Below are 15,923 nucleotides of genomic sequence, written 5' to 3'. Positions count from 1 at the left end.
AAAACCAAGAAGGGAAAAGCTGCAAATCATGGTTGTTACTCATGCGCTGTGCCCGCAGAGATCTCACCAGTGTCTTCTCAAGCGTACTGGTGGCAGAACGATTTCTGCTGTCACAAGTACAGCATAAAGAAGGGAAAGGCCACTGGTCCCAACAAGCCATAAAAATAGTCGTAGGCCTGTGCTGGATGACCCAGTATATGTGTGGGTATGACTCAAAGCCAGAGTTTCTTCCACATGTAAATTAGATAATCCCACTCTAGCCTTAGTTAAGCAGCGATGTGTTCATAGGAGAGGAACAGTGTGAGCAATTCTTTCCTTTGAAAGAGACCTTGACAGACCTTCCTGTGGGAGACGTGAATGGAGATTTCAAGATCTGGCATAATATTAACAGTAAGAAAAAATAAATATCAGGGAGGCATCATAAGCAGCAGCAAAGGGATGGTGGAGGGGAAGATCTCCAATATTTTTTTTATAAGAGTGGTAGGGGGAAAAACCCTAAACTAATTGAAATAACAAATCTCACAAGTGATTTGTAAAATGGAGCCTCTAGTTACCAAAATGCCTAATTAATTTTCCTTATTGGGTTGCTCATAACATTAAAATATTATTTTCTCTAAAGTACCACAGTAGCAAACATTCAGATAACCTAGATAGCTCTTTTAAGTAAATTGCATTGGCTAGAGGTTTTGAATTTTGTTATTAACTGTGGAAAAAGAAAAGGTAATTGAAAAGGTTTCTTGTGGTTTGGAAATGCCTTCCAAATATTCATTAAACATTTAAGCGACTAAATTTGCAGAATATGTTCCTGACATTGGCACTGGTTCTGTGGCATTTCTCTCATCAGATGGAAGTACTGTGTGTTATGCAGAGTGCATTCATGCATAAACAATATCATTTTCATAAATTAAAACCTCCCCTGCAGAAGGAACATCTGTGCCTGCCTTTGAATAAAAGATGGTGGCATGTGAGTTGCCCCTTGACTGACTAGAAGAATCCTTGTGCTGGAGAAGAAGGTGTGTAACCAAAGGCGAGCAAGGCTGGGTCGGCTTGCTCCATGTTATTGGAAAAACTGTCATTAATTCCCGGCCCACCCCCCACCTCGGGTTAGCTGGGGTGTATTTAGCTGTGTTGCCACTGATGGGGAAAGGTTAATCGGGTGCTTGAAAAGTTGCCTTTTGCTTTCTTGCTTTTGGGGTTCAGCAGCAGCCCCGGAGCGGGGGGCGCTGCCCCTACGGCCTCGGAGCGCTGGGGGTTCCGTAGCTATAACCACCTTTAAAATAGACGTCAAGAGCTTGATTTCTCCTGGGGAAAAACGCACTCGCCCACAGGGTGAGGAGCCTGTTAGCGTTCTGCTGGATTCAGGAGAAGCATTTATTTATGATACCTGCGCTTTGCGACAGACTTCCTACGAGGTGTTTCAGGGAACGTCTGAAATACGTGCCCGGCGGTCGGAGGCAAAGACCTGTTGGTAGCTGCTCCGGTCGTAAAGGGGAAGGGCTCTCCCGGGAGCCTCAAGTCCCAGAGCGAGCGGCGCAGACGAGGGCACACACGCGTCTCCCGTCTGGGAAGCGGGACAGACGGCGAACCGGCGCCGCCGGGTCCCGGGCTGGCCGGCGGGGCCGAAACGGCGTTTTGCCGGGGTGCCGGTCAGAGGGACCCCCGCCGGCCCGGCGGGAGGGGAGAGCCGCGGCGGGCGGCAGCGGCGGTGCTGGGCTGGGCTGCCCGGGGGGCGCCGCAGCGGGTGCGGGGCGGGTGCGCTCGGCGCAGCGCGGACCCGCAGCCGCAGCGCTCGGCCGTCCTGCCCCCGCTTCCCTGATTCAGCAACGGCGCGTTGCAGGCAGCCGGTTTCGCTGTAAGCTAACGAACAAAATCCTTCCCCCGGAACCCCCTCAAGGTAAGCAAAGAATCCGCGTCTTTTTTTTTAGTCCAATTTTATTCTACAAATAATAAGTGTTGCACCTTTCATGAGCTATCCGAATAAAACAATAATCCCATAGGAATTACTTACACTAAGAAAAAAAAAAAGTAATAATCACATTTAAGGAGAAATGCAACATTCGACCAAATGTTCAATACTATGTCGTTGCCAAAGGACGGATGTTTCTTCTAAAATCCCAGTGTGCATTACACCATAATATACAGGATTACAAACAAAATTACAGTACAGATTGATTCCAGTTGAACCAGCGTTACATTTCAAACAGCACTTATTCTGGACTGCATTGTACATGCAATAGCTATTGTTCTAATTACGGATTAAATGGTTTGAATTTGTTTCAAACTACCGTACTAATCGACTACAATAGGTATATAGCCCGACTTTAACAACCTGATTAGTTTTAGGTTCCGATTTATAAGATGAGCATATGACAACCACGGATTGTGTGAACATGTATAAAATCATGCATTTATATCGCCTGGAAACATTAACATCTTCAAGTTCTCTTAAAAAAACCCAACCAAACAAAAAACCCAAACAGAAAAAAAACAAAACCATAACCAAACCACGGAATGCCAAGGGGTTCAAAGACTAAAAAGAAACAGTGCAAATTGTATGTGATAGTCAAGCAGCTTTCGATTTAAAAAGGATGTTGGCATTTGCTTATAATCTTTATATACAAGTTTGTGCAAGTAATGTGTTGAATTGATATGTTTTAATAGAAAATAAGTCTCTCGTTCTTATATCTTCTCAAGACCTAGGGGATCTGGCTCTTGTCGTAAGGGGGGAAGGAAAAAAAAAAGAAAAGAAAAGAAAAAAAAAACAAAAGGAAAAAAAAAAGACTTTCATGGGAAAGAAATTGCCCGGATTGTGCATTTTTGTTGTTGTGTTGTTGGTTTTTTCTTCTTCAACTATTTGAAAGGAAAGAAGTGCTAAGGCAACATAACTTCTCTAAGCACTTTTCTGCTGGTTTAAATTAGTTAAATTATTTTGTATAAATTAGATATAATTCTACCTTTCCAATATGTATAAAAATTGATGAAGCTGCATGGTTTAAAATAGGAAATTCACGTTATAAAAAGTCATTAAAAATTCTGTACAAAATCACAACAAAATAATTCAGCATGGGAAAGGTAACAAGTAGTAAAACGTTGGTTGAAAAATAGAGATCTCATATATATTTTGTAATTGGCCCATCGCTAGTTTAAAAATTGCATAGATCCTAATTATTGCTTGTGATTTTGTCATCCCGATCAGGTACTGGGCGCGATGCCGGTGCCCCCACCCCGCGCCGAGGGCGTCGCTCCGCCGGGCGGCGGCCGGACGGGGCGCGCAGGGCCGGCCCCGAGGGCGGCGGGGCAGCCCCCTGTAAACAAGGCGGTGGCCGCCGGCGGGCGGCCGGGCTCGGCCCTTCCCCGCTCCCCTCCCGCGGCGGGGAGGCTCAGTCGTGGAAGATGGCGTTGAGCTGGGCGCTGAGGACCCGCTCGTGGTGCGGGTGGCCCTCGTAGGGCGCCAGGCCGTCGACCGGGATCTCGCAGCGGGAGGCGGCGGCCGGGAAGATGGCGGCGTGGGCGGGCGCGGCGGCCAGCGCGGCGGCGGCGGCGGCGGCGGCGGCGGGGTAGTGCATGGTGAAGGCGTAGCCCTTGTCGAAGTCGGCGGCCGGCTCGTGCTTGAAGGAGAAGTTGCCGTTGACGCTGAGGGGCGGGCTGAGCGGGCCGTCGAAGGCGGGGCTGGCGCCCTCGGCCAGGCCGCTCTCGAAGAAGGGCTCGAGCGCGGCGCCGTAGGCGTGCGGCGGCTTGAGGTGGAAGAGGTGGGAGCTGTCCATGGTGCCGTAGGGCGGGCTGGGCAGCCCGGGCGACTGGTAGGGGTACGGGTGGGCCGGGAAGGGCGCGCCCGCCGCCGCCGCCGCCACGTGGGGCGGCACCTCCTGGCTCTGCTCGGGGAGGAAAGTCCGCGGGTTGAGCTGCAGGCAGCCGGCCACCAGGTTGGTGGTGGGCTGCGACAGGCCCTTGCAGAGCGTCTGCACGAAGGAGACCAGGTCGGGGCTCTTGCCCGAGCGCAGGATCTCGGAGAGCGCCCAGATGTAGTTCTTGGCCAGGCGCAGGGTCTCGATCTTGGAGAGCTTCTGCGTCTTGGAGTAGCAGGGCACCACCTTGCGCAGGTTGTCCAGGGCCGCGTTCAGGCCGTGCATGCGGTTGCGCTCCCGGGCGTTGGCCTTCATGCGCCGCAGCTTGAACCGCTCCATGCGCGCCTTGGTCATCTTCTTCTTCTTGGGGCCGCGCCTCTTGGGCTTCTGGTCGTCGTCGTCGTCCTCCTCCTCCTCCTCCTCCTCTTCGTCCAGGTCGTCCTCCTCGTCCTCCTCCTCGCCGTTCCGCAGCGAGTCCTCCTCGGCCTCGGCGTGCAGACCCTCCAGGTCCTCCTCCTTCTTGTCCACCTCGTGCTCCTCGTCCTGGGAGCTCAGGCACTCGTCCGTCCAGCTGGGGGGGCCTTGCGGCTGGGGCTCGCCCATCAGCCCGCTCTCGCTGTACGACTTGGTCATGGTGAGCCTCTGCGCCGCCGAGGGGACAGAAAAGAGCCGGGTCAGCACCGGGCCGGCGGCCACGGCCCCGCGCAGCCACCCGCGGGGAGAAACCGCCCGCGCCCCCCCCCGGCCCCCCGCTCCCCCCGGCCCCTCCCCAGGGAAGCCCCGGCTGCTGCACGGTGCCAGCGCAAACTTTTAATTGTCTCCGCAGTCCTGCTTTATAATTAAGTTGACATATGCTCACATGCCATTATGTAACTCGCCGATATTAGCGGGAATATAAGAAGATTACGCGTGCGGGATGCAGCCCGGGCGGCACGCCGCGACCAGACCGAGCGAGTTAAAAAACAAACAAACAAACAAAAAAACCCACCAAAACAAAACAAAATCCCCAAACGGCAGCACTTTTACCGAACAGGGGAGGGGGAAAGGCGGGGGGGGGGTGGGGGGTGGTGGTGGCGGACGGACACCCAAGACCCCCACAGGGACGGATGGCCGCCCGTGACGCCTGTCCCGGCGGCTCCCCCCTCGCCGCCTCCTTGCACGGGGCTCCCGCACCGCCCCGACGGGCGCCGGGCACCTGCTCCCCCGACCGACCCTGCCCGACCCCTCCCGGCGACCCTCCCCCGGTGCCGACTCCCGCCACTGGGCCGTCGCTGGGTGCCCGCGGCTGGCTGGCGACCGGCGTGGCTGCGCGGCCCCCGCCCGCGGTAACAGGTGCGGGACGGGCCCCCGCTTTCCGACGGTCATCGTCCCTCCGCCTCCCGCGGGGGCCTTTCGTCAGGGGCTGCGACCGTCCCCCGGTGGCACCGGGTACAGCGGGGAGGAACAATGCCGCCGGGGCGCAGCCTGCCGTGGGACCGCGGCGGCTGCCCTCCGCGGAGGAGAGGGAGCGGGAAGTTGGGAGGCGCATAGGTGGGAGCACATATATATATATTTAATATGTGTGTGTACAGGGGTACATTTACATGTATATACGTGTGTGTACGGACGCACGTATACATTTGCAGATATATGTACACGCACATATGTGCGTGTGCGCACATATATATGTGTGTGTGCGCGTGGATGGATGGATACAGGTGTGCACGCACACAGCTGCCTGCGCGCACCGGCAGGCACGACCGCCGGTTCCCGTGCCCGCAACACAAACCGAAGCCGCTCCGGCAGAGGCAGGTCCGTCCCGCCCGCCCCGAGCCCGGTAGCCGCCGCCAACCCCCTTTCCCGGCGGGGTAGAAACCCGGTTTCCCGTTACCTCCGTTGCTCAGCCTCTCCTGCGCGGTGACGGTCTCATAACCCCGGCACAGCTCTCCGTGCGAGGGGGCGCCGCGTGATGCTGTTTTTTTTTCCCGACGTTGCGCAGCGCCGGGCTCCCCCGTTATATAGCGGGACCGAGGATGCGCGGCGGGGGGCCGGCACCGGGACCTGGGTACCGCGGCGATCGCCACCGCCCAGCGCGCCTGCGCCCCGCCCCGCGCCCCGCCCCGCCCGGTGGCACGCGCCATATGGCCGCCCACGTCAGGCGCGGCGGCGTCCCGGCCCCCCCCGCCACGTGACACCCCTTATTTGTATGCGGCCGCGCGCCCGCCCGTTGAGCCGCCACGCCCTTTGTGGCCCGCCGGGCGGCCGCCATCTGTCACCGGGCGCCCACCCCCCCCAACCCCCGGCGGCGGAGCGGTGCGGAGCGGAGCGGTGCGGAGCGGCACCTCCTCTGCGCACCGCGCCCGCTCCGCCGCCGCCGGGGCGGGGGCGGGGGGCGCCGTCCCGCGGAGCCGCATTGTTCCCATTGTTCCGCGGTGCGGCCTTCGCGGGTCCCCGCTGCCCCCCCCGAGCATCCCCAACGGGCGCCGCTGACCCCCGGAGCCTCCCCCGCCGCCGCCCCCCGCGGCTTGCTCCGGTGCTGGCGGAAATGGCGTCCCGGGGCTGCTGTGCCCCGGGGTCCGCCCCGGCGCCTGGGGCAAACGCAGCTGGGCTTCGCCCGGCTGTTTGGTGGGAACACGCCGGTTAACGGCGGGCGGCAGAGACAGGCGCCGAGCGATGGCTGCGGAGTCTCTAAACGCCTCGGCGCAGTTTGCAAACCCAAACGTCAGAAACGCGCTCTAACGAGGGAGGTCTGTCCCCCCACCCCGGTAACACGGGGAGCTTTGCTACCGGCACGCGTTATCCAGAGATTTAATCCATAAGAAAAAAAGAAAAAAACGTAATTTATTTTCGCCACGTTGGGCTTTAAATGCGAAACCAGTAATTCCCCCCTGCCGAGGCAGATTCGAAAGGTATTTTTCCAGGTCGGGTTATTTTTAAAATGTTTCTCTCCTGTCCGTGACCTACATAGCCGTGGGGCTGGCGGGGCGGCAGGAGGAGCGCCGCGGCATGTTTGCCTTCTCGGTAATCGAATACGAAGGGCCACCGGCTGCCTTGTGTTATTTTCGAGCTGGCCGATTCTCGGTGCGGAGCGAGGGCCGGCAGCGCGGCGTGTGCCTCCGGGCCGGCCGAGCGGGGCCCGCCGGGGTCACCGGGAGGCTGCGGCCCTTCCCCGGGGCACGGCCGAGGGGCAGCGCCGGTGTCCACCCGCCCGCCCGCCGGCAGCGGCCCGAGGGCAGCCCCGGCCGGCGGCGAGCCCCTGCCGGGCCGCGGAGGAGCCTTCGAGGCAGGGCCCGGGGCGGGGATGGCCGTGCCCCGGACAGCTGGGCACTGCGTCCCGCCGAGCCGGCCGCCCCCTCGGGAGCGCCACCCCGTTAACGGACGCGGTTCGGAAGCGGTTCGGTTTCCAACAGGTTTTGAGGGCGCGGGAGAGGGATGGGGCTGGGTCAGCCCTGCCTGGGCTGCTGCGAAATGTCACCCGCGTTTGCATGGGACCGGCTGGGAATGCAGCCGGGAGCGTGGGGCGCGGGGGGAAGCACCGGCAACCCCCCCGGGGGGAGGGCGATGGCGGAAAGCGGAGCGCCGGGGAGCGGTGAGGGCTTTGGGGGTGCCCGTGTGCCTCCGAGCGCGTTCAGCACAGGCAGCTTCCCCGACAGCAAAATAAAGCCAACAAATTGTCGGTAGGCAGCTGAGGAGACAGACAAGTGAAGGGGCAGGCCGTCGGACAGAGAGGCTTACAGCCCGCCGAGCCCGGCGCGGGGACACGCGTGTCCGCGGAGGCGCGGGGCGCTCCCGGGGCTGGCCCGTCGGGGCGGCGGACGGGGCGAGCGCGGCGCGCAGCGGGACTCGGGCTGCGTCCCGCCCGCTCCTGCCGCTGCTCCGGCACCGCTTCTCCCCCCACATCACGCAGGCGGCCGGCTCTGCCATCCCCCCGCGGGCCGTCCCCCGGCTCCGCGGCAGCGTTTTCCCACCTTCCCTGCCTCTCCTCTTCCCCAGCAGCTTGATTTTATCGCGCCAAGCCTTTTTTTTTTTTTTTTTTTTTTTTTCCCCCTCCCTGACCTACAGACTCCTCCTTCTCCATCTGGCTCCTAATTCGGCTTCTGCTTATTTTTCCTCCCGAATCCCTTTTTTTTTTTTTTTTTTTTAAGTCCCTTTTTCTCTTTCTTCTCCTCTCCGCCCTGCCTCCCCCCGCCCCGCGGCGCGGCACGCGAACCGCACGCGTCCCAACAAAGCTGCGGCCCTGCCCCGCCGGCTCCCGCCTCAGCTGGTGCCCCGGGGCCGGCTGGCGCACGGTGCCGCGGCGGGGGCGCGGCCCCTCCGCGGGGCGCCGCCGGGGCTGAGCCCTGGCATGGCGGGGCGGAGTGGGGTTTGCTGCCGGGGGAGCAACGCTGGGGAAACGCCATACAGTTGTCCGGAGCGCGAAATCCGCTCCCGAGGAAATCTCTTGGGTTTGCGGCATTATCTTAATTAAGATAATTGATTCATATTGCACCTGCGAGAGTGCGGGAGAAGGAAGCCTCCCCAAATAGCTTAAAGCTATTGGAGAGGGGAAGCCGCGCTCGCAATTTAGCGAGTGATTTACTGCCCGGGCAGCCCGGGCTCTTCGGGCTCTCTCCCTTCGCTGTCACGTCTCCCGCTCCCTCCGTCTCCAGCCAGGCACCCGCACAAAGCCTGAGGGGAATAAAAAGAGGAGGGAAAGTGTCCCTAAGCGGCTTCCCTGTCCCCCGGCCCCGCTCGGCACGGCCCCTCCACCCCATCCCAGCCACACCGCGGAGCCGGGACCGCCGGCTTGCGCTCGCCCGGCCGGCCCGGTGGCGGGGCTGCGCCGCTCGCCCCTCTCGGAGGGCTGCGGCGAGAGCGGGGATGGCATCAGCGGGCACCGCACCACGCCGCACCGCAGCGCGGAGCGCACCCCGGCTCGGCACCGCCGGCGGAGCGCGGCGCCCCCCAACCGCGCCCCGGTACCGGGCGGGCGCTCCCAGCGTCCCCCTGGGGTGCGCGTACAGCTGGGCTCCGAGCGGGTGCGAGTGGTTAAGGTGCCTTTTCCGCTCTTTTTTTTCTCTTAAGACTCAGTGTATTAATTTTATTGGGCCTTTCCCCGTTAGATAAATGCTGTTGTTGTTTTAATTCTACAAATGTAAACTTCTATTTAGTTAATGGAAAATACATCGCCACCGAGGTTTAATTATCAGCTTTTAAAATTACTCTCTTAGTCAAGTGCACACAATTATGAAATCACAATAGATTTAAAATATAATTCAAATTGATTAAAAAAAATAAATCAGAGAAGTACGTACCATTAAAGCAAATGTCTAAATTGTATTGGTAGGCCTGAGCTAGAATTTAAATAACATCAGCAGTCTTTGCTATCGGTGTCAAACCACCTCTGTTATTAGGAAAAAGGATTCTTATCAGACGGGATTTAGATGCTGTTATAACTGCAAAATCTAATTATTTTTGATCCAGGCATTTACCCCCAGAGTCCCACCTTGTTTAAATAAAGTGTTTTCTTTCCTCTTGAACAAATGCATTTCCATTTGAATTAAATATTGATAATTTGACCTTTTAGTTCCTTTAACTAATCAAAAGGAAAAAAAAATTCCAAATGTAGATCCTAGTGCCTTGCCCTAGTGGGTCTTTCCGCTTGAATAGACACTGAGATTAAATGAGTCAAACTTCCTCTTTCATTGCACTCTCTTTGCACTAATTGCTTATGCAAAAATGCAGATTTGTATTAATTAGTAACTCCACTGATTAGTTCGGTGGTATTTTCACGTAATAAATCATGCTGCAGACACGATTTTTGGCACGTCCCCAGTAGTGGCTCAGGATGCAATAAGTTTTCCATATTAAATAAAATCTTAGCCTAAATCTACCTTTTCGTTGCAGGTACACTGTGTACCACCTGCTGTACACACCTGCTACGGGAAATTACCTTCTGTCCCTGGCAAGCCTCTTTCCTCTCCTTGATCATGTTCTCTTCTTCACAGGGTGTAGACTTTAAAATGGGAAGCATGAATCACAGAACCAAAGGAGAGAAATGTGATGTTATTTTTAACCCTTTCAAATGAATAACGCTCAGTTGTAAGGGGCTGAAACCTATATCAGACACATCTGATCTAATTTTGTTTCTTTTTTTCCTATGCCCAGCCACGCAATCTGCTCTTACAGCACTGTTCACTGCGTGCCCAAATTATCATGCATAAACCCAGTTTTGGGTTTCTTTGTATTTGTTTCTCTTTCCTTGAACTGCAGAGACTGAACTCTTACAAACGTGACACTTGTTAACTGGAGTTCATGTCTCAGTTGGGTACAGAGGCCTCAGCAGCAACAGGACTCCACAGTATTCATAGCGGTATCGACGCCGTACCAAAAACGTCCCTGCTTGCTTGTATCATGAAACCACAATAAAAATCTCTCCAGAGCATACACAAGCTGATGTGTCCAGTGGCTTAGATCTACATGTGAAAAACCTTTCCCAGTCATTTCAAAAATCATCCTAGATAATACCTTTCTACCTGTTTCCCTCAGACAGAGTTGTCTGTGTTTCATACCCTTTCCTTAAGCAAGCCAGCATAATGTATAGGTATGATACATACCACAACAAATGGTGTCGACTAGTGCAGTACTTGGCAAAAAGAACGGGAGGCTTCAAAGGAAATATAAAAGATGACGACACTGGTGCCATTTAATCATAGGTGACACATTTGGGGGCAGATCCTGAGAAACTTTTGCCTCTCTCCTGGCCAAGACTCCCACTTGCGTGAGCAGGACACGGCCACAAACAAGCGTGCAGGATACGGCCTTTGGCCCTCAATCTAAGCAGTGCAATGGGGTGGAAGAGCAGCAAACACAGGTGCCAGCAGATTATCCAAAGCTTTGCTGAGATTAAAATCTTGTCTCAATATGAGTTATTGCATATTCTCTAAATAGAAATCTCCTTAGTGGTGGCTTTAAAAGGTCTGCTTTTGTTTTCCTCTGAGGGGTAATAATGGTTGAACCCCACACTATGCACGTAATAGCTTACGTGTTTGTTCCCTATGGCTGTGCAATCTAAACATTTTGCTAATACTTTGCAGTTCCTGGCAAAGATACCGGTTCTGTTAGTGTTCCTTTATTGAAGAGAGAAAGCAAAAGTCAGAACGCTCTTACAGGGTTATACAAAAAAAGGATCCTGATTAATTTCAGAACATGGTTACTTGTTTTAGCAATATCCCAAGAACAAAACAAGGAAGGTTAAATCAATGATCCACAGGGATGGAAAAAGAGATTCAAATAATCATTAAATCTTATTACATAATGCGGCTTTGTTTTTACCTCTTGGAGTGAGTTCACACCTGGGTCTGTGCTTTAAGTGCTCCACAGTGAGCGGGGCATGATGGAGAATCATTTTCCCATCACAGTGCAGTGTAACCTCTGCAGCTGTAGAACAAAAGCCATCCACTGAAACTCTTGCTAGGTATTTTAAGTGTATATGGGAATATTCTTCATTTTATGCAGCACCACATTTGAGTGCTTACCTTCTTCCACCATTCCTGTCATTGCTCACAGTTTACCCCCATGATAGCCACTGGTATTTCACATAGTGTAGAAAATGCCCAAGAGCGTGTGTTGCCACATATGACTGCTTTTCAGAGACGCTCCTGGGATGCTAATCATCCCAGCTATGAGTGTGCTTTCCCAGCACTTCGCTGAGACATGGTGTGCTCTTTCTGTGTCTCAAGGTGGTGTCTCAACCTCTTAACCACAAAGAACAGGACAAGCATCAGATAACACACTTTGCTTCATTTCTCTCCCGAGACGAACCAAAGAGGTAACATCTTGTCATCCAGAAAGCATCTTTGTTCTCCCAGTTCCTGCAGAGAGTGTGGTTCGATTGCCCTCCATTGGCTGGGGGCAATCTTAGCATTCACCTAAATGAGCTATGGACGTATTAAGGCCCTAGGACTGAGAAATAGCCTGCAGTCACATTTTAAGGACTCTCAAAGGCAAGTGTCCATTAAGATCAAAAGTATGTCTGAAATACAAAATATTTTACTGTAAGTTATTGTGCAAAATTAACTTTCTGTGGTCTTTCAGTAGAAGATGCAAGGGTCCAAGCACTTGGGGCTTGCAAGCCTCCTTCAGGTGCTCAGTGTAGGACAACTGGTGGCCATTGACTTGAAGTAACTCTGGGAGAAGGGCGGACAAGCTGGGAAAAAAAAGTAGGTGAGGGATGTTCTACACGTTGTAGCCTGACAGGTGCCCTTTGGAGGAAGACTGGCCTTAGTGGAGTTCTGGCATGAGCAACCCATGACACAATAGCTAAGGATGTTCTGGCTGGAGTCATCTTGCAGGGAGAAGTCCTGGACACAGAGCTTTAGCCCAAGGCTCTAGGAGAGAATATTTCTGAGGTGCTGGGGCTGAAGCCACGTTCTCTCATGTGCCCAAGTAAACCTTTTGTATTCATCAGTGGTGGCTCTTGCCCAGGAAAACAATGCTCTTTGCTAGTCATCATCCAAGCCCACAAAAAAGTATGTCCTGCAAACCTGTAGCTTTCTCATCAGCCTTCTGAGAGAATTATTTTCTCACTGCTGAACCTTTGCTTGGTTCATGTAGATTCCCAAGAGAGGAGGAACATGCTGGCAAATCGGTGTTTCCTCCACAACTGAGCTCCAGTTACATGCCACTATGATAATATAAATATATGATAATATAAATATTTACTCATTTTGTCCATCTTCACCCTTGTAAGAGGATAAGAGCATCTGGCCCTTTGTTAGTAGTCTATTGTCAGTTTGCTAGCGCATCCACTTGTTTATGTTCACTTGTACAAGAACACGTAAATAACCATCCTCTCCGCTGCTTTGCAGAGCTCAGTCACCGTTGAAAGGAGGTGTTAAAACCTGCCCTCCTGATGGGAGTGGGGAATTCTCACCTGGTCTCTCTTCAGGCGGCTTGCAGAGCTGTATTTGACAGTATGAGATATAAAGCAGCAGAAAAAAACTTTCAAAAAAAATGCAGATTTTCGCATTTCCATACATTTATCCTGGCACTTCACACTGTGATATTTGGCAGAATCTTTTTGGTAATACAGAAAAACTCAAAATCAACAGCCAGGCAATGGAGAATGAGACCTAGCATCTTTTAAAATTGACTAAGTGTTGGTGGAAGCAGAAATACAGCGTATACTGTTAAAATGTATTTTTTAAAGTTCTATTTTAAACTATCACCTGTAGTTCTTCTTCTGTATCCATGTCAACTCTAGGTAGACTGGTGCTCTGCAAAGCTATCAATAAATTGAAGGACTACATGTTCCTTCCAGAAAAAAATTAAAGATTAAAGTTGTCCATGTTTATGTTGATTTAGAGGGAGAAATCTCATTTTAAAAAAACAAAATCCTTCCAGAATTCAAAAGCAACTCTCAACTGTTTGGGGTTTTTTTGTTTTGTTTTGTTGTTGGTTTTTTTTGTTTTTTAACTACAGGTTCAAGATTCACAACAGCGAGAATCTCTACCTCTGAGAAATTTGTATTAATATAATAAATTATTCTTGAAAGATTAAAATGCAGATATTATTATAGACCTTTGGCAATTTCCGTTGGTGTCAGGCATATAATCAATTTCAAAAATAATTTAATTTGTAGCGTCTTGTATATCCACAAGTAGTTACAAGTTTCTTGAATTGCCTTCATTTCAAATTATCTGTTGAAATTCTAGGGCAGCTCATTCACTAGCTGATGTGAACAGATGTGTGCAAGAGCTGTGAACGGGAAGCAGCAGTGCCGCAGAGCCGGGCTGCCTGTCCATCAGCAGCACGGTTTTATTCCCACTTCATCCTGAGAAAACCAGCCAGAATGTGACAGTGTTTAGTGTCAAGCACATGAGGGATCTCAGTAAAACTGGTGTGATTGCTTCAACATCTTCTAGCTCACAAATCCACAGAGCCAGCAGGGCATTATCTCACCAAGCTTTTGAACCAGATAAACACCAGTTTTGCTGCCTTTTCATGTGCAGTCAGATAAATGTAACAGCTTGCTGCTGCTCAAGGTAGGAGGGCATGCTCCTTCTGCCTCCTTCTTTATTTCTCTCTTCCCTTTGCTCTGGTCGGTGTAATTGCTCCATCTCCTGAACCAGATCTGATGCCTTTAGGTTAGAAAAATCCGTGTCACTGAACATGTGACATTGGCTCATGGAAGACCTAACAAACACCTTCACATGTGCAGGGTAAGGGGCAGGAATGTGCAGCCAGGAGCAGAATACAGACAGGGAGAGAGGGGAGGAGGGAGTGGGAGGAGACCCTCACTTTTTCTGCTGCCATGAAGTACTGCACTGAGCCATCACGTCTGGTGGAACTGCACCATTTTCTCCTCTTTTCTAAACCATCCAGGATGGACCTGCTGAAAACATGATTAACAGGCTAGATGAACCTTTGATCTGCCTCAGTCCAGGAACACTGTGTTATTATGTTTACATTATCCCATCTTTCTCCTGGTTTCTAGCTTTGTAGGAGTCAGCCAGAGACAGAAGGGAATCCCTGCCTATCCTTGTCTGTATCTCTCAACAACTGATCCTTGAGACATCTCCAGTGAGGCTGGTCTCCCTGGATGGCTTAAGCCCATGTCCTCCTTCCCACTGCACTGTCCATCTGCAACGTGTTTCCTTCTCACTCCCAGCTCACCCTCATGTGTTACCTGTGTTAGTTCAGTCTGCAAAACAGACTCACAGGTCTGCTTAGATCTACATTCTCAGTTTGAAGAGATGGTAGCTTTCATTCATCTGGGCTACAGCATTGCTTTAGTCAGGAAATAAACTAGCAAGCTCCATGGGGAAGAAAATACCCAGCGAGATACTGATGGTCTCTCACACCAGGTTGGAGGCGTTTCTGTAAAAAGATTCACTAAGCGGTATTTCGGAAAGAAATGTGCAAGGGTCAGTATCAGACTCAGAGAAGGTGGCATTCAGGATCCATCACTGGTGACACAGGATTTCTTGCCTCTCTGCAGATAACTTCTCCTTCCAAGGTACAGCTAACATGACCAATATGCAATCACTTTTAACCATCAGAGTCATGTTTCTAACAACCTTAATGCTAACATTTATTGGATGACAAAATTTAGTACCTTCTAGGAATCCTTTCTATAAACAGAAGAAAACCTCTTTCCTTTAAATGCCTGGAATTGTTAAGGAAACCTTATGTCAAACAAAATGAACTTAAACAAAGCTTTTTTTGTTTTATTTCCAGTTAACAGCAAGAGAACACATCTTCATTCATAGAATCATAAAATCATAGAATTATAGAACCATTGAATCATCAATGTTGGAAAAGACCTTTGAGATCATGAGGTACAACCAATAACCCAGGACTGCCAAGTCCATCACTAAACCATGTTGCTAAGCGCTATATCTATGTGTTTTTTAAACACCTCCAGGGATGGTGATTCCAACACCTCCCTGGGCAGCCTGCTCCAGTGCTTGACCACCCTTTCAATGAAGACATTTTTCCTACTACCCAACCTAAACCTCCCCTGGTGCAACTTGAGGCCGTTTCCTCTTGTCCTGTCACTTGTTATCCAGGAGAGGAGACAGACGCCCACCTGCCTACAGCCTCCTTGCAGGTAGTTGTAGAGACAAATAAGGTCCCCCTTGAGGCTTCTCCTTTTCTCCTGACTAAAGCACCCTCAGTTCCCTGAGCCGCTCCTCATCAGACTTGTGCTCCAGACCCTTCACCATCGACATTGCCCTTCTCTGGACATGCTCCAGCACCTCTGCATCACTCTTCTAGTGAGGGGCCCAAAAGTGAACACAGGACTCGAGGTGGGGCGTCACCAGTGCCGAGTACAGGGGGACAATCACTGCCCTGGCCCTGCTGGCCACACTGTTTCAGATACAAGCCAGGATGCTGTTGGCCATCTTGGCCACCTGGGCACACTGCTGGCTCATGTTCAGCTGGCCATCAACCAGCACTGCCAGACCCTTTTCCTTTCCAGCCACTTTTCCCCAAGCCTGTAGCATTGCACGGGGTTGTTGTGCCCCAAGTGTAGGACCTGGCTCTTCTCCCTGTTGAACAAACTTCATACAACTGGCCTCAGCCCATCGGTCCAGCCTGTCCAGATCCCCCTGC

The 15,923-nt window shown here is 52.3% G+C and overlaps 1 protein-coding gene across 1 annotated transcript; it reads right to left on the bottom strand.

Annotated features, from left to right (window-relative positions):
* Nucleotides 1–1,917: 1,917 nt before the first annotated feature.
* On the bottom strand, nucleotides 1,918–5,860 carry NEUROD1 (neuronal differentiation 1). Its single transcript, XM_056349340.1, has 2 exons — nucleotides 5,716–5,860; nucleotides 1,918–4,487 (listed from the first exon to the last, which is right to left on the bottom strand). Exon 2 carries the CDS (start codon nucleotides 4,476–4,478, stop codon nucleotides 3,381–3,383), a length of 1,098 nt encoding a protein of 365 aa, XP_056205315.1. The 5' UTR covers nucleotides 4,479–4,487; nucleotides 5,716–5,860; the 3' UTR covers nucleotides 1,918–3,380.
* Nucleotides 5,861–15,923: the final 10,063 nt, after the last annotated feature.

This window comes from Falco biarmicus, chromosome 8, assembly GCF_023638135.1.
Source record: "Falco biarmicus isolate bFalBia1 chromosome 8, bFalBia1.pri, whole genome shotgun sequence".
NCBI lineage: Eukaryota > Metazoa > Chordata > Aves > Falconiformes > Falconidae > Falco > Falco biarmicus.
This window is presented reverse-complemented; position numbering and strand designations above follow the sequence as displayed.